Here is an 18,359-nt window from a genome sequence, read left to right on the forward strand (position 1 = left end):
TATTCGAGGATTGATTTTTTTTGTCCTGAGCAGGGGGCTGGTTTCGAGGGTGGAGGATGTGGAATACTCCGCCATTGCCATTTCAGATCATGCCCCGCACTGGGTTGACCTCGGGCTGGGGGAAGGGAGGGACTAACGTCCACTCTGGCGCTTGGAGGTGGGGCTGCTGGCAGACGGGGAGGTGGCCGAGAGGGTTCGGGGGTGTATCGAGAGGTACCTTGAGGCCAACGACAACGGGGAGGTCCGAGTGGGGACGGTCTGGGAGGCGTTGAAGGCGGCGACTAGAGGGGAATTGATTTCCATCCGAACCCATAGGGAGGGGGGGGAGCAGAGGGAGAGGGAGAGACTGATAGGGGAGATGGTGAGGGTGGATAGGAGATATGCGGAGGCTGCGAAGGAGGGATTGCTGGGAGAGAGGCGTAGCCTTCAGGCCAGGTTCGACCTAATGACTACCAGAAAGGCGGAAGCTCAGTGGAGGAAAGTACAGGGCGCGGTGTATGAGTATGGGGAGAAGGCGAGCAGGATGCTGACACACCAGCTCCCGAAAGTGGGACACTGCCAGGGAGATTGGGGGAGTGACGGATAGAGCTGTGAAGGTGGTGCGGAGGGGGGGTAGATGTTAATGGGGTCTTCAGGGACTTCTATGGGGAACTGTACCGGTCGGAACCCCTGGTGGAGGGGGGTGGAATGGGGCGCTTCTTGGACAAGCTGCGATTTCCGAGGGTGGAGGAGGAGCAGGTGGAAGGACTGGGGGCGCTGATCGAGCTGGAGGAGGTGGTTAAAGCGATAGGGAGCATGCAGTCGGGGAAGGCGCCAGGGCCGGATGGGTTTCCAGCCGAATTTTATAAAAGGTATGTGGACCTATTGGTCCGGACCTTTAATGAGGCAAGGGAGGGGGGGCTTTGCCCCCAACTATGTCACGGGCGCTGATTTCCTTGATCCTGAAGCGGGACAAGGACCCTCTGCAGTGCGAGTCATATAGGCCGATTTCGCTGCTAAATGTCGCGCCAAGCTGCTGGCAAAGATCCTAGCCACAAGAATAGAGGACTGCGTGCCGGGGGTCATTCATGAGGACCAGACGGGGTTTGTGAAGGGAAGGCAGTTGAATGCGAACGTACGAAGGCTCCTCAACGTTATTATAATGCCGGCTGTGGAAGGGGAGGCGGAGATGGCATTAGACGCGGAGAAGGCCTTTGATAGGGTTGAGTGGGAGTATCTGTGGGAGGTGTTGGAGAGGTTTGGGTTTGGGGAGGGGTTTATCCATTGGGTGAAGCTGCTCTACGAGGCCCCGATGGCGAGTGTAGCCACAAATAGGAGGAGGTCGGAGTACTTTCGGATGTACCGGGGGACGAGACAGGGGTGCCCCCTGTCCCCCTTGCTCTTCGCGTTGGCGAATGAGCCCCTAGCCATGACGTTGAGGGAGTCAGGGAACTGGAGAGGCCTGGTGTGGGGAGGAGCATCGATTGTCGCTTTATGCGGATGACCTGTTGCTGTATGTGGCGGACCCGGTGGGGGGGATGCCAGAGGTGATGAGGATTCTTAGTGAATACGGGGGTTTCTCTGGGTATAAGTTGAACCTGGGCAAGAGCGAGTTGTTTGTGGTGCATCCGGGGGATCAGGAGGGGGGGATTGGTAGGCTCCCACTGAAGCAGGCAGGGAAGAGCTTCAGGTACCTAGGTGTCCAGGTGGCTGGGAGTTGGGGGGCCCTGCACAAGCTCAACCTCACAAGGTTGGTGCAGCAGATGGAGGAGGAGTTCAATAGGTGGGATATGTTACCGCTGTCACTGGCGGGGAGGGTGCAGTCCGTTAAGATGACGGTGCTCCCGAGGTTTTTGTTCCTGTTCCAGTGCCTCCCCATCCTTATCCCGAAGGCCTTTTTTAGGAGGGTCAACAGGAGTATTACGGGATTAGTGTGGGCGCATGGGACTCCGAGGTTGAGAAGAGTGTTCCTGGAACAGGGCAGGGATTGGGGGGGGGGGGGGGGGGGGGGGCTGGCGTTGCCCAACCTCTGTGGGTACTATTGGGCTGCCAACGCAGCGATGGTGCGTAAGTGGGTAATGGACGAGAAAGGGGCAGCATGGAAGAGGATGGAGGTGGCGTCATGTGTGGGCACGAGCCTGGAGGCGTTGGTAACGGCGCCGTTACCGCTCCCTCCAACAAGGTATACCACGAGCCCGGTGGTGGCGGCTACCCTCAAAATTTGGGGGCAATGGAGACGGCATAGGGGAGAAGTGGGGGGCTTGATTGAGGCCCCGATACGGTTGAACCATTGGTTTGTCCGAGGGAGCATTGATGGCGGATTTCTGGGCTGGCACAGGATAGGGGTTAGGAGGTTGAGGGACCTGTTTGTGGAGGGGAGGTTCGCGAGCTTGGGGGAGTTAGAGGGGAAGTTTGGGCTCCCCCCGGGGAACATGTTTAGGTACATGCAGGTGAGGGCTTTTGCCAGGCGGAAGGTGGAGGGGTTCCCCTTGCTGCCCCCACGTGGGGTGCGGGACAGGGTGCTCTCGGGGGTGTGGGTCGGAGGAGGGAGGATTTCGGACATATACCGAGTGATGCAGGAGATAGACGAGGCCTCGGTGGAGGAACTGAAGGGTAAATGGGAAGAGGAGCTGGGTGAGGAGATTGAGGAGGGGACCTGGGCGGATGCCCTGGAGAGAGTGAATTCCTCCTCTTCCTGTGCGAGGCTTAGCCTCATACAGTCAAGGTGCTGCATAGGGCCCACATGACTGGGACGAGGATGAGTAGGTTTTTCGGGGGCGAAGTCAGGTGTGCTAGGTGCTCGGGGGGCCCAGCGAACCACGCCCATATGTTTTGGGCGTGCCCAGCGCTGGGGGAGTTTTGGAAGGGGGTAGCAAGGACGGTGTCGAGGGTGGTGGGATCCAGGGTCAAGCCAAGCTGGGGACTCGCAATTTTTGGTGTTGCAGTGGAGCCGGGAGTGCAGGAGGCAAAAGAGGCCAGCGTTCTGGCCTTTGCGTCCCTAGTAGCCTGGCGGAGGATCTTGCTCCAATGGAAGGATGCGAGGCCCCCAAGCGTGGAGGCCTGGATCAATGATATGGCGGGGTTCATTAAATTGGAGAAGGTGAAATTTGCCCTGAGGGGATCGGTACAAGGGTTCTTTAGGCGGTGGCAGCCTTTCCTGGACTTCCTGGCGGAACGGTAGGGAAATAGGTCGGCAGCAGCAGCAACCCGGGGGGAGGGGGGGGGGGGGGTTTGGTTCGGTGGAAGGGAGAACTGTGTACATGGGTTTGTGGGATGTGGCGGGTGTTATCTCTTTCCCTTTTGTTGTTTGGGTGTTCTTTTGTTTTTTCTTTTGTTTGTAGTTGCTTTTGAAGTTGGGTGGGTGTTGTTCTTGGGTTTTTACCGCGGTTGTTTTGTTAATATTGTTGAGATGTTTATATTTTGTAAAAATTTCAATAAAAATTATTTTATAAAAAATTATCTATCTTTCAATGCCAGCAAAACTAAAGAGCTGGTCATTGACTTCAGGAAGCAAAGTACTATACACACCCCTGTTAGCATCAACGGGGACGAGGTGGAGATGGTTCGCAGTTTCAAATTCCATGGGGTACACATCTCCAAAAATCTGCCCTGGTCCACCCATGTCGATGCTACCACCAAAAAAGCACAACAGTGCCTATACTTCCTCAGGAAACTAAGGAAATTCGACATGTCCACATTAACTCTCACCAACTTTTACAGATGCACCATTGAAAGCATCCTATCTGGCTGCATCACAGCCTGGTATGGCAACTGCTTGGCCCAAGACTGCAAAAAACTTCAGACAGGCGTGAACACAGCCCAGTCCATCACACAAACCTGCCTCTCATCCATTGACTCCATCAACACCTCCCGCTGCCTTGGAAAGCGGGCAGCATAATCAAAGACCCCTCCCACCCGGCTCACTCACTCTTCCAACTTCTTGCACCGGCAGGAGATGCAGAAGTCTGCGAACACGCACAAACAGACTCAAAAACACTTCTTCCCCGCTGTTACCAGATTCCTAAATTACTCTCTTATGACCTGACCGCATTAACACTACATCCCTGTATGCTTCACCCGTGCTGGTGTTATGTAGTTACATTGTGTACCTTGTGTTGCCCTATTATGTATTTTCTTTTCATGTACTTAATGATCTGTTGAGCTGCTCGTAGAAAAATACTTTTCACTGCACCTCGGTACGCGTAACAATAAAGAAAATCCAAATCCAATTATGTGCAGTCCCAGTCTACCACATAGTACGGGGCAGCACGGTAGCTCAGTTGCTTCACAGCTCCAGGGTCCCAGGTTCGATCCCCGGCTTGGTCACTGTCTGTGCAGAGTCTGCATATTCGCCCCATGTCTGCGTGGATTTCCTCCGGGTGCTCCGGTTTCCTCCCAGAGTCCAAAGATGTGCAGGTTAGGTGGATTGGCCATGCTAAATTGCCCTTAGTGTCCAAAAAAAGGTTAGGTGGGGTTACTGGGTTACGGGTAGAGATTGGGGGTGTTGGGGCCGCCGCAGACTTGATGGGCCGAATGGCCTCAATCTGCACTGTAAATTCTATAGTACAAGAATCCATCCTGGCCCCTCCAAACATTGAGTGCTCTCATGGACACCTTGAAGTCCTTTTGCCTTAATGGCAACCCACAAACTGCAAGATTTGGACTTTATGAAGCAAAGTGCTTGCATTAATTGTTGAAATAAAACCAGGAATTGCTGGAATTACCCAGCAGCTCAGGAAGCATCTGCGGAGAGAGAACCAGAGTTAACATTTCAGGTCGATGACAATCGCCTGAACCTCTGTAGTGTTTAATCCTCAAGATATAATTTTCATAACCACTTTGGATGGCATTGTCTTCCGTGACTTCATATCATTGTTGCAACATTACCACAATGTATATGAAGCACACTTGAGGCGTTTTTCCTCTTTTTCATTAGACAAAAATAAGCAACCACAAAAAGCAGATAGATTAATCCAGTCAGTCTCCAACTTGTACTTTTTACATTGTTTAAGTTTTGGCTAACAATGAAGAAAGAAATCACAAATTTTAGCTTGAATCAGTTACCCAATGAAAGATTTGATAATATTTCATGCAAGGTTTGCTAACATTTCACGTTGGCTGCATGCGCGAAGAACAAGAACATGCACAACACTGAAATTATCACAGCCAATGCATTAATTTGATATTGGTAAAAACAATTACTAAATGATCATTGCCAAGGTAAAGTTGCAGATTTACAAATAAAGATACACACAGTTTTTCATTATTGTTTGAAAATGCTTTTACAAGTTGGACAATAATAAAGTGTACTAAGGAAAATGTTTCTAATGAGGCACTTGGATGGCATAACTATGTAAATACAAAGGCTAAAGAAGTATATCACAACCCTGCAAGAGCAAGGGTTGATCTGACCATTGTTCAAAGACGACGAAATAAGTTGTGATATGTGACCAACCTGGCTGATTTTGAGAAATCCTGCAATCAGAGCCTCGTTGGAATTCTCCACTGATGTACCAGCTGAACTCTTGGCTAAAAGGGCAGTAGTCAGCTATCTCCACTGATCCACCATAGTACTGCAGCTCTCCCTCTCGTACACCATCAAGGTGATCAAAATACTGTAGGAAACAAATATAACTTACGATTAACAAATTATCACAATTTTGTTTTGATGATGAAATTAAGGGCCAGAAGAAATCCAGCGCAACACAACAGATGATACAAAGGCAAAGTACAGCACATGTTGGAAAGATTAAATATAAATGGAAAATTCTTAAAGAGAGAAACTGAGTTAACATTTAGGTCAATGATCTTTTATTAGAATTAGAAAATGTTGCAGTTAAAAGGTGATATGCAGAGGGGAGAGGGACAACTGAGCTTTGTTTTTCTTGCCATCTGTCTGTAAGCAGTGGTGTTTTAATTGTTGAATTAGGCACTAGTGTGTTTCCCTAAACCCTCTGCTTGTGAAATCAATTTAAAAGTGACTTGCAGCAAACTCTCTTTAAGGTACTTCAGAAGTATTTTTTATTCATAGATTCGAACACGAGGGCATTGTCATTTCAACGACATTCACACACAAACACACAAGGAGGAAATAGGAAAGAAAAGAGTTTTACAACTAGGAATAATTTATTCCTGGATGGGCAGGAAGTCGAGGTGGGGAAGGAACAGGTGGAGGGGTTAGGGACCCCCATTGGGCTGGTGGGGGTTATGAAGAGCATGGGGCCAATGCAGGCAGGGAAAGCACCCAGATGAGTTCCCTGTGGAATTTTATAAGGGGGGACCTCTGCTGGTAAGGGCATATAGTGAGCGAGGGAAATGGGGGAACTCCCCCCTACATTATCGCAGGTGACCATATCCCTAATACTGAAGAAGGATAAAGATTCAGAGAAGTGTGGGTCCCATCGCCCAATATTGTTATTAAATGTGGACGCTAAGTTGTTGGGAAAGATCCTGGTCTCGCTTATCGAGGATTGTATGTCAGGGGTGATAGGAGAAGACCAGATGGGGTTTGTAAAGGGGAGGCAATTGTCGGCAAATGTTCGGAGATTATAAAATGTGATAATGGTGCACCCGGAGGGACAGAACATAGAGGTGGCAGTGGCAATGACGCAGAGAAGGCTTTTGATCAGGTGGAGTGGGAGTATTTGTGGGAAGTGCGAGGACAGTTCGGGTTCGGGCAGGGGTTTGTGGACTGGGTTCGGTTGTTGTATAAGGCACCGATAGCAAGCATGCGGAAGAATCGGATTAGCTCAGAGTACTTTGGGCTGCACCTTGGCAGCGGTGCCCACTCTCCCCTTTGCTTTTTGCCTGGGCAATAGAACCACTGGCAATGGCGCTTAGAGCATTGAGGAGTTGGAGAGGAATTATGTGGAGGGGTGGGGACTGAGCACAGGATCTCGCTGTACGTGGATGCCTTGCTGCTGTAAATTCCGGACCCACTGAGGGGCATTGGTGGAACCATGAGTATCCTGGAGGAGTTTGGCCGGTTTTCCGGATATAAGCTAACTACGATTTGCCGCCTTTGGGATTGCAGGATAAGGTGCTATCGAGGGATGGCGTGGTTGGGGGTAAGCTATCCGAGATCTATAAGGAGCTAATCAACTGGGAGGGAGCCCCGATATAGGAAGTCAAACGGAAATGGGAGGTGGAACTGGGCAGGGTGGGGAGGCCGGGATATGGGAGGAGGCCCTGAGGAGGGTGAATACGTGTTTGTCATGTGCGAGGCTCAGCCTTATCCATTCTAAGGTAGTTCATAAAGTGCACATAAGGGTGGCGAGGATGAGCAGGTTTTTTGAGGGGGTAGAGGACATGTGAGGGCGGTGCGCGTGTTTGCATTTTTTGGGCATGTCAAAACTGAAGGGGTTCTGGCAGGGTTTCACGGACATAATATGAGGTGTTGAGGGTGAAGCTGGTCCCGAGTCCAGAAGTGCCGATATTGGGAGTGTCGGAAGACCCAGAAGTCCAGAAGGTGAAAGGGGCCAATGTCCTGGCCTTTGCCTCCCTGGTAGCCCGGAGGCGGGATTTTGCTGGAGTGGAGGGACCCGGAGCCACTTAAACTGGGGGTGTGGGTGAGCAACCTGGCGGAGTTCTTAAGGTTGGAGAAAATCAAGTTTGTTTTAAGAGGGTCGGTCGATGGGGTTTGTCTGGAGAATTGAGGTGTCAACTGGAGATTGTTTAAATAAAAACAATGAGGTAATCCAGAAACTACTGGAGGAGAAACATTGCCTTAACAGAGTTTTTCTTAAGTGACAAGACATCATTATTCAAGGACGATGCCTATGAAAATATTCACAGGATTGTCCTATGCAAGTTCAGAGAAATGCAAAACACTTGACTGAATCAGAAAGCAGGTGAATTTTAATTATGTGCAGACTTCAAAGACTGAAAGAGATTCAATGATCCTCTGAAATCTGTCTACAGGCCCGAGCCAACTGGTTCATCATTCAGCTTTGGAGCTGACAGATCAAGAGTGGTCACAGAAAAAAGGCCAAATTGTAGAAAGGCGTACAGAGCAGAGCACTTCAACAACATTCTCAGTCGGCCTTAATCCATCAATAAAGAAGCAGTCAACAGGCTAAGTCAAGTGCTCGCTTGTTGATCCTCACACACAGGTAGAAATGGCAAATGAAATCAAACTCCTGCTTAGTAGCAAAAGTTCCAGAAACTGATGTTATCCCAGCTGAAGGCTACAAGGTCAATGCCTGGTCAAGAAGGTCACTGAACTCTTTCAGTCTATGTGGAAGCGAGAACCATCCTGCACGTATACAAAGATGCCTCTATTGTCCACCTGTACAAACAAAAAAGAACTCGCCAATCTTCTGACAATCGTAGAGAAATCTCACTCTTTTCCACTGCCAGAAAAATGTTTGCCATAATCCTTCTGAACCTCTTAGTGCAACATTTAAGTCAGGATCTGCTGCCAGAGAGTCAGTGTGGTTTCAGGAAAGGTTGAGGAACTGCTGATAAGATTTTGGCAGCTCGACAACTCCAGGAGAAATATCAAGAGAACATGGATTCCTACGCTCTGTTTACTCAAGGTCTTTGATAGTCAGCCAAGAAAGCTTTTGGAAGGTAGGTTTGTTTACAAAACTGAAAGTTGATATAGCAATAGCTCTCCCCACTCTGCCCTACGCATGTGAGACTTGGACACTGTATAAGTGTCATGCCAAGAAGTTCAACCATGCTCACTTGAGTTGCCTCAGAAGCTTCTGAAAATCAGATGCAAGACAAAGTATCAGACACCAAGCTGGCGTGTCAAGCATCCTCACCATAATGAAACAGTTCCAACTGAATTGGGCTGGTCAAGTAGCCAGAATGCCTGGCACTCACTCATCAAAGCAAATCTTCTATGAAGAGCTTGAATCTGGAGTGCTCTCTCATAGAAGTTAAAGGAAGTGCAATCAAGACACCCTGAAGGCTTCACTTAGGAGTTTTGATATTGACTTTGAGACCTGGGAGATGTCGACCCAGGATTGCTGTACCTGTTACAACCAAATTAAAAATTGGTGTGGCCTTCTTTGAAACCAAGTGCCTACCAGAGGCAGAGAGAAAATGTAAGTGGAGAAAATCCAAAGCCAGCAACTCATCCAAAATTCAATAGTTTGTGGTATCCTGTCCCATTTACAGTAGGACCTTGGAGGTATACATCAGCCTTAGCACTCACCTATGTAACCACCCAAACCCTACCAAACACCTCAGATGATGAACTGTGGTAATATAATCAGGGCCTAGTTTTAAGGCCGATTAAATTGGATATCCTAAATTAAAGAATTGGGTACTTTAAATTAAAACCACAGTCCGCTCCAGCAAGACGCCTGCAGAATATGAGACTTGAATCCGAATATCCCAATACACAGAACTCAGACAGGCTGCCGGGGCATGTCTGGAGAACCCCGATAACCCATCAAGTAATTATCGCTCCTACTTGAGATGCATTGGCCTATTACTCACAGTTCCTGATAACTCATCAAACAGTCATCGCTCCTCCTAGGGCGGGCTCAGATGCCCTGTCAACAGGTCATCAACTAGACCATTGGGCGCTGAGACCCGAAGCGGAGACTCGAGTCGGGGGGGGCGACCGGGAGCAGACCAGACCAGGAAGGAAGGAAGGAAACAAGCAAGAAAGAAACAGCCAGCGGAATCACCTTCGCAAAGAGGAACCAGAGGGACTCGGGGATTGGATCTACAGCATACCAAACCACCTTTGCGGGTAGTATAGTCGAATCCTGGGTGTTTTGTGTATATATAGTGGGCAATTTACGGGATAACTATATTTAATCAAGTGTGTTGCATTATATCCGTAGCCGTACTTTGTTCTCCTCATAAATAAAGACACCTGGGTTAACTTTGATTAAGGAGCTGGTTGAAGTATGTGAACTGGACAGATACAGGAACGTTGTTATCTTAGAACATGGAACATTACAGCGCAGTACAGGCCCTTTGGCCCACGATGTTGCGCCGTCCTGTAAAACCCCTCTAAAGTCCCTCTACACTATTCCCTTATCGTCCATATGCCTATCCAATGACCATTTGAATGCGTTTAGTGTTGGTGAGTCCACTACAGTTGCAGGCAGGGCATTCCACGCCCTTACTACTCTCTGAGTAAAGAACCTACCTCTGACATCTGTCCTATATCTATCTCCCCTCAATTTAAAGCTATGTCCCCTCGTGCTGGACATCACCATCCGAGGAAAAAGGCTCTCACTGTCCACGCTATCTAATCCTCTGATCATCTTGTATGCCTCTATTAGGTCACCTCTTAACCTTCTTCTCTCTAACGAAAACAGCCTCAAGTCCTTCAGCCTTTCCTCATATGATCTTCCCTCCATACCAGGCAACATTCTTGTAAATCTCCTCTGTACCCTTTCCAATGCTTCCACATCCTTCCTATAATGTGGCGACCAGAACTGCACGCAATACTCCAAATGCGGCCGCACCAGAGTTTTGTACAACTGCAACGTGACCTCATGGCTCCGAAACTCAATTCCTCTACCAATAAAAGCTAACACACCGTACGCCTTCTTAACAACCCTCTCAACCTGGGTGGCAACTTTCAGGGATCTATACACATGGACACCGAGATCTCTCTGCTCGTCCACACTATCAAGAATCTTACCATTAGCCCAGTACTCTGCCTTTCTGTTATTCCTTCCAAAATGAATCACCTCACACTTTTCTGCATTAAACTCCATTTGCCACCTGTCAGCCCAGCTCTGCAGCTTATCTATGTCCCTCTGTAACTTGTAACATCCTTCTGCACTGTCCACAACTCCACCGACTTTGGTGTCATCTGCAAATTTACTCACCCATCCTTCTACACCCTCCTCCAGGTCAATTATAAAAATGACAAACAGCAACGGCCCCAAAACAGATCCTTGTGGCACACCACTAGTAACTGGACACCAGTCAGAGCATTTCCCATCAACCACCACTCTTTGTCTTCTATCAGCTAGCCAATTTCTGATCCAAACTGCTAAATCACCCTGAATCCCATGCCTCTATATTTTCTGCAATAGCCTACCGTGAGGAACCTTATCAAACGCTTTGCCTCCAAAGACAAAGAAGAACAGCTTGATTAGGGTGGGGCTAGCTCTGGAGCACAGATCTTCAACAGATCAGCCATAATTTTGTCAGGGCATACAATAGCATGATTCTACATATGTTGTATATTCGGATTCAGATAGAAATCTTTTAACTGAAACAGGAAATGATTGGAAGATATCTCTCACAACTGCCATTCTAACTTAAATAGGTCTCCTATCTCTCCCCTAAAGAAACAAGCAATTTGAAATGGCACATTAAACCTAAAACTATAGTTTTTTATTTTATATTGTCATATAGATTAAAAAGATTAATTTTTAAAATAAGCCAATGATTTGAAGGCAATATGAATTGCAGCTGTGCTGGTTGAGAAGTTCAATCTTCTGCAGCAGTAGCTTTCTAAAAAAATTACACACAACTGACATAGATCGTAATGAAGTGCTTCGAGAGGTTGGTCATGAAGCACATCAACTCCATACTCCCACAATTCCAAAATCCCACTGCAATTCGCATTCCGCCGCAACGGTCCACAGCAGACGCCATCTCCCTGGCCCTACACTCATCCCTGGAGAATCTAGACAACAAGGACCCCTACATCAGACTCCTATTTATTGACTGCAGCTCCGCCTTCAACACCATAATCCCAGCCAAGCTCATATCAAACCTCAAAAACCTAGGACTTGGCTCCTCACTTTGCAATTGGATCCTCGACTTTCTGGCCCGTAGACCACAATCAGTAAGAATAAACAACACCTCTTCCACAATAGTCCTCAATACCGGGGCCCCGCAAGGCTGCGTACTTAGCCCCCTACTACACTCCCTATACACACACGACTGCATGGCAAAATTTGGTCCCAACTCCATCTACAAGTTTGCTGACGACATGACCATAGTGGGTCCGATCTCGAACAACGATGAGCCAGAATACAGAAGAGAGATAGAGAACGTAGTGGAGTGGTGTAGTGATTACAATCTATCCCTCAATGCCAAAACTAAAGAACTGATCATTGACTTCAGGAAGCAAAGTACTGTACACACCCCTGTCTGCATCAACAGTGCCAAAGTGGAGATGGTTGACAGCTTCAAATTCCTAGGTGTGCACATCACCAAAAATCTGTCCTGGTCCACCCACATCGACGGTACCACCAAGAAAGCACAACAGCGAATATACTTCCTCAGGAAACTAAGGAAATTCGGCATGTCCATAATAACTCTCACCAACTTTTACAGGTGCACCATAGAAAGCATCCTATCTGGCTGCATCACAATCTGGTATGGCAACTGCTCGGCCCAAGACCGCAAGAAACTTCAGAGAGTCGTGAACACCGCCCAGTCCATCACAAAAACCCGCCTCCCATCCATTGACTCCATCTACACCTCCCATTGCCTTGGGAAAGCGGGCAGCATAATCAAAGACCCCGCCCAGCCGGTTTACTCACTCTTCCAACTTCTCCCATTGGGCAGGAGAAACAAAAGTCTGAGAACACGCACAAAGAGATTCAAAAACAGCTTCTTCCCTGCTGTTACCAGGCTCCTAAACAACCCACTTATGGACTAATCTGATTAATCCAATCCAATAACCTGGATGCAGAAAGGGAGGTATTCCATCATACCTGATACTCAGTTGGTAGATGTATTGGGTACTTTTCTAAATTGCATACAGCCACAGCCTTCTGGTCCTGCCGACATGTCAACTGTAATGGAGATGTCCTCAGTGTGTCACAATATGGAGTTACATTCTTATTCCTGAAGAAAAATATTCATATCATTGTATATCACAGTTCAATATAATCACTTTAAACAAACTTTCAGATTTAGTTTTAACATCTTAATTTGAAGAATACAGAAAAGTAGTATAAACTAATTTTATCTCTTGAATTACATTAAATCAATCTTGCATAGAAACATAGAAAAATAGGAGCAGGAGTATACGATTTGGCCTTCGAGTCTGCTCCGTCATTCATTACAATCATGGCTGATCATGCGACTCAGTAACCTGCTCCCGCTTTCCCCGGTATCCTTTGATCCTTTTAGCCCAAGAGCTATATCTAACTCCTTCTTGATAACATTGGTGTCAACTGTGGTAGTGAATTCCGCAGATTCGCCACTCACTGGGTGAAGACATTTCTCCTCATCTCAGTTCTAAATGGTGTACTGAGTATCCACAGGCTGTGACCTCTGGTTCTGGACTCCCCTGCCATCAGGAACATCCTTTCTACATCGACCCTGTTTAGAACCTTTAGAATTTTATAGGTTTGTATGCAATCCCCCCCTTATCCTTCTGAATTCCAGCAAATATAATCCGAACTAACTAAATCTCTCCTCATATACCTGTCTCGCCATCCCAGGAATCAGTCTGGTAAACCTTTGCTGCACTACCTCCACAGCAAGAACATCCTTCCTCAGATAATGGGACCAAAACTGCACACAATATTTCACGTGTGGTCTCATCAAGGCCCTGTATAAGAGCGGCAAGACATCCCTGCTCCTGTACTCCAATCATTTTGGACAAAGAACAAAGAAAATTACAGCACAGGAACAGGCCCTTCGGCCCTCCCAGCCTGTGCCGATCCAGATCCTTTATCTAAACCTGTCTCCTATTTTCCAAGGTCTACTTCCCTCTGTTCCCGCCCGTTCATATACCTGTCCAGATGCCTCTTAAATGATGCTATCGTGCCCGCCTCTACCTCCTCCGCTGGTAAAGCTTTCCAGGCACCCAGCACCCTCTGCGCAAAAAACTTTCCACGCACATCTCCCTTAAACTTTCCCCCTCTCACCTTGAAATCGTGACCCCTTGTAACTGACACCCCCACACTTGGGAAAAGCTTGTTGCTATCCACCCTGTCCATACCTCTGATAATTTTGTAGACCTCAATCAGGGTCCCCCCTCAACCTCCATCTTTCCAACGAAAACAATCCTAATCTACTCAACCTTTCTTCATAGCTAGCACCCTCCATACTAGGCAACATCCTGGTGAACCTCCTCTGCACCCTCTCTAAAGCATCCACATCCTTCTGGTAATGCTATGAAGGCTACCATACAAGTTTATTTCTTTCCCAACTGCTGCACCTGTATGCTTACCTTAAGCGACTGGTGTACAAGGACACCCAGGTCTCATTGCACATTTCCCTCTCTCTATCTATAGCCACTCAGATAATATTCTGCCTTCCTGTTTTTGCTTCCAAATTGGATAACCTCACATTTATCCACATTGTATGCATCTACCATGCATTTGCCCACTAACTTGTCCAAAACACTGAAGCATCTCTGCATCCTCCTCACAATTCACCCTCCCACCCAGCTTTGTGTCATCTGCAAATTTGGAGATATTACATTTAGTTCCCTCATCTAAATCATTAATATATGTTGTAAATAGCTGGGGTCCCCGCTCTGATCTCTGTGCTACCGCACTAGTCACTGCCTGTCATTCAGAAAAAGACCCGTTTATTCCTACTCTTTGTTTACGGTCTGTCAACCAGTTTTCTATCAATCTCAATAAACTACCCCAATCCCGCGCTAATCTCTTATATGATACTTTGTCGAAAGCCTTCTGAAAGTCTAAATAAACCACAAACCACATCCACTGGCTCCCCCTCGTTAACTCTACTCGTTCCAGTACACCTGTCAAGTGTGAATTCCCTTTCAGAAATCCATGCTGACTCTGTCCTATCCTGTAACTGTTACTCCAAGTGCTCGGCTATTTGATCTTTTACAATGGACTCTAGCATTTTCGCCACTACCGACATCAGTTTGACTAGTCTTATGATGAAGATCACGTTCGCCGCAGAATTTGGTTTGAAATAAGGCAACAGTAATTAATGCGACCAGTATTTTAATTCAAAATGGAATAAAACCACTTCAGCTAAAGGTCATCCAGAAGTCACCATTTGAAGGGAGAAACTCCTAGCTGACTTCAAAGATCATTAACACATTTCGAACAAATACAGGATAAGGAATTCCTTGCATTGACACACCGTAAATTCTCTAGATCACTCCCCTACACTGATAATTATTGAAGGATGGTCTTCACCTGAACCAGAGGGGTACCAATATCCTGGGGGGGGGAGATTTGCTAGTGCTCTTCGGGGGGGTTTAAACTAATTCAGCAGGGGGATGGGAACCTAAATTGTAGTCCCAGTGTACAGGATGTTGAGAGTAGTGAGGTCAGGGATAGGGTTAAAAGTTCGAAAGAGGGCACCGGCAAGCAAGACGCTGGTTTGAAGTGTGTCTACTTCAATGCCAGGAGCATCCGGAATAAGGTGGGTGAGCTTGCAGCATGGGTTGGTACCTGGGATCTCGATGTTGTGGCGATTTCGGAGACATGGGTAGAGCAGGGACAGGAATGGTTGTTGCAGGTTCCAGGATTTAGATGTTTCTGTAAGAACAGAGAAGATGGTAAAAGAGGGGGGGGTATGGCATTGTTAATCAAGGAAAGTATTACGGCGGTAGAAAGGACGTTTGAGGACTCGTCTACTGAGGTAGTATGGGCCGAGGTTAGGAACAGGAGAGGAGAGGTCACCCTGTTGGGAGTTGTCTATAGACCTCCGAATAGTTCCAGAGATGTAGAGGAAAGGATTGCAAAGATGATTCTCGACAGGAGCGAGAGTAACAGGGTAGTTGTTATGGGGGACTTTAACTTTCCAAATATTGACTGGAAATACTATAGTTCGAGTACTATAGATGGGTCAGTTTTTGAGCAGTGTGTGCAGGAGGGTTTTCTGACACAGTATGTAAACAGGCCAACAAGGGGCGAGGCCACATTGGATTTGGTACTGGGTAATGAACCCGGCCAGGTGTTAGATTTAGATGTAGGTGAGCACTTTGGTGATAGTGATCACAATTCGGTTATGTTTACTTTAGCAATGGGCAGGGATAGGTATATACCGCAAGGCAAGAATTATAGCTGGGGGAAAGGCAATTATGATGCTATTCGGCAAGATTTAGGATGTATAGGATGGGGAAGGAAACTGCAGGGGACGGGTACAATCGAAATGTGGAGCTTTTTCAAGGAACAGCTACTGCGTGTCCTTGATAAGTATGTACCTGTCAGGCAGGGAGGAAATTGTCGAGCAAGGGAACCGTGGTTTACTAAGGAAGTTGAAGCACTTGTCAAGAGGAAGAAGAAGGCTTATGTTAGGATGAAACATGAAGGCTCAGTTAGGGCACTTGAGAGTTACAAGTTAGCCAGGAAGGACCTAAAGGGAAAGTTAAGAAGAGCGAGGAGAGGACACGAAAAGTCGTTGGCGGATAGGATCAAGGAAAACCCTAAGGCTTTCTATAGGTATATCAGGAACAAAAGAATGGCTAGAGTAAGATTAGGGCCAATCAAGGATAGTAGTGGAAAGTTGTGTGTGGAATCAGAGGAGATAGGGGAAGCGTTAAATGGATATTTTTCGTCAGTGTTTACACTGGAGAAAGACAATGTTGTCGAGGAGAATACTCAGGTTCAGTCGACCAGGCTAGATGGAATTGAGGTTCACAAGGAGGAGGTGTTAGCAATTTTGGAAAATGTAAAAATAGATAAGTCCCCTGGGCCAGATGGGATTTATCCTAGGATTCTCTGGGAAGCCAGGGAGGAGATTGCAGAGCCTTTGTCCTTGATCTTTATGTCGTCTTTGTCGACAGGAATAGTGCCGGAAGACTGGAGGATAGAAAATGTTGTCCCCTTGTTCAAGAAGGGGAGTAGAGACAACCCTGGTAATTATAGACCTGTGAGCCTTACTTCGGTTGTGGGTAAAATGTTGGAAAAGGTTATAAGAGATAGGGCTTATAATAATCTTGAAAAGAACAAGTTGATTAGCGATAGTCAACACGGTTTTGTGAAGGGTAGGTAATGCCTCACAAACCTTATTGAGTTTTTTGAGAAGGTGACCAAACAGGCGGATGAGGGTAAAGCGGTTGATGTGGTGTATATGGATTTCAGTAAGGGGTTTGATAAGGTTCCCCACGGTAGGGTATTGCAGAAAATAAGGAAGTATGGGATTGAAGATGATTTAGCGGTTTGGATCAGTAATTGGCTAGCTGAAAGAAGACAGAGGGTGGTGGTTGAAGGCAAATGTTCATCCTGGAGTTCAGTTACTAGTGGTGTACCGTAAGGATCTGTTTTGGGGCCACTGCTGTTTGTCATTTTTATAAATGACCTGGAAGAGGGTGTAGAAGGATGGGTTAGTAAATTTGCAGATGACACGAAGGTCGGTGGAGTTGTGGATAGTGCTGAAGGATGTTATAGGATACAGAGGGACATAGATAAGCTGCAGAGCTGGGCTGAGAGGTGGCAGATGGAGTTTAATGCGGAAAAGTGTGAGGTGATTCACTTTGGAAGGAGTAACAGGAATGCAGAGTACTGGGCTAATGGCAAGATTCTTGGTAGTGTAGATGAACAGAGAGATCTCGGCATCCAGGTACATAAATCCCTGAAAGTTGCCACCCAGGTTCATAAGGCTGTTAAGAAGGCATATGGTGTGCAAGCCTTTATCAGTAGGGTGATTGAGTTTCGGAGCCACAAGGTCATGCTGCAGCTGTACATAACTCTGGTGCGGCCGCTCCTGGAGTACTGCGTGCAGTTCTGGTCACCACATTATAGGAAGGATGTGGAAGCTTTGGAAAGGGTTCAGAGGAGATTTACTAGGATGTTGCCTGGTATGGAGGGAAGGTCTTACGAGGAAAGGCTCAGGGACTTGAGGTTGTTTTCGTTAGAGAGGAGAAGGCTGAGAGGTGACTTAATAGAGACATATAAGATAGTCAGAGGGTTAGATAGGGTGGACAGTGAGAGTCTCTTTCCTCGGATGGTGATGACCAACACGAGGGGACATAGCTTTAAATTGAGGGGTGGTAGATATAGGACAGATGTCAGAGGAAGTTTCTTTACTCAGAGAGTAGTAGGGGTGTGGAACGCCCTGCCTGCAACAGTAGTAGACTCGCCAACTTTAAGGGCATTTAAGTGGTCACTGGATAGACATATGGATGAAAATGGAATAGTGTAGGTCAGATAGGCTTCAGATGGTTTCACAGGTCGGCGCAACATCGAGGGCCGAAGGGCCCGTACTGCGCTGTAATGTTCTATGAAACTATGAGGACAGGAACATTCTTCAGATAAACAATACACAAATCCTTCCGTAACTATATAACTCTTGACACTTAGAATAACACCCTCAAAGAAGTGTCTGTTTGACAATCTATATATCTCAGAAACATGGCAACACTGAAAAGAGACAGATCTCTATACGAGTCCCTCTTCGCCAATATATCTTAAGACACCCGACATTCACGCAGACATTAAGATCATTAAAACATATATAAAGAGCAAGAACAAAGAAAAATTACAGCACAGGAACAGGCC

At 47.1% G+C, this 18,359-nt stretch overlaps 1 protein-coding gene across 3 annotated transcripts in view; it reads right to left on the reverse strand.

Annotated features, from left to right (window-relative positions):
* Window positions 1-18,359, reverse strand: part of lmln (leishmanolysin-like (metallopeptidase M8 family)) — a 145,674-nt gene that overhangs the window by 40,296 nt on the left and 87,019 nt on the right. For all 3 annotated transcript variants that reach the window (XM_038789793.1, XM_038789794.1, XM_038789795.1), the window contains 2 exons: window positions 12,633-12,765; window positions 5,435-5,594 (listed from right to left, as the gene is read on the reverse strand). In XM_038789793.1, the coding sequence (XP_038645721.1) occupies window positions 5,435-5,594; window positions 12,633-12,765 (293 nt within the window). The remainder of the gene's footprint in view (window positions 1-5,434; window positions 5,595-12,632; window positions 12,766-18,359) is intronic.

The sequence above is a fragment of the Scyliorhinus canicula genome, chromosome 2 (assembly GCF_902713615.1).
Source record: "Scyliorhinus canicula chromosome 2, sScyCan1.1, whole genome shotgun sequence".
Taxonomy (NCBI): Eukaryota; Metazoa; Chordata; class Chondrichthyes; order Carcharhiniformes; family Scyliorhinidae; genus Scyliorhinus; species Scyliorhinus canicula.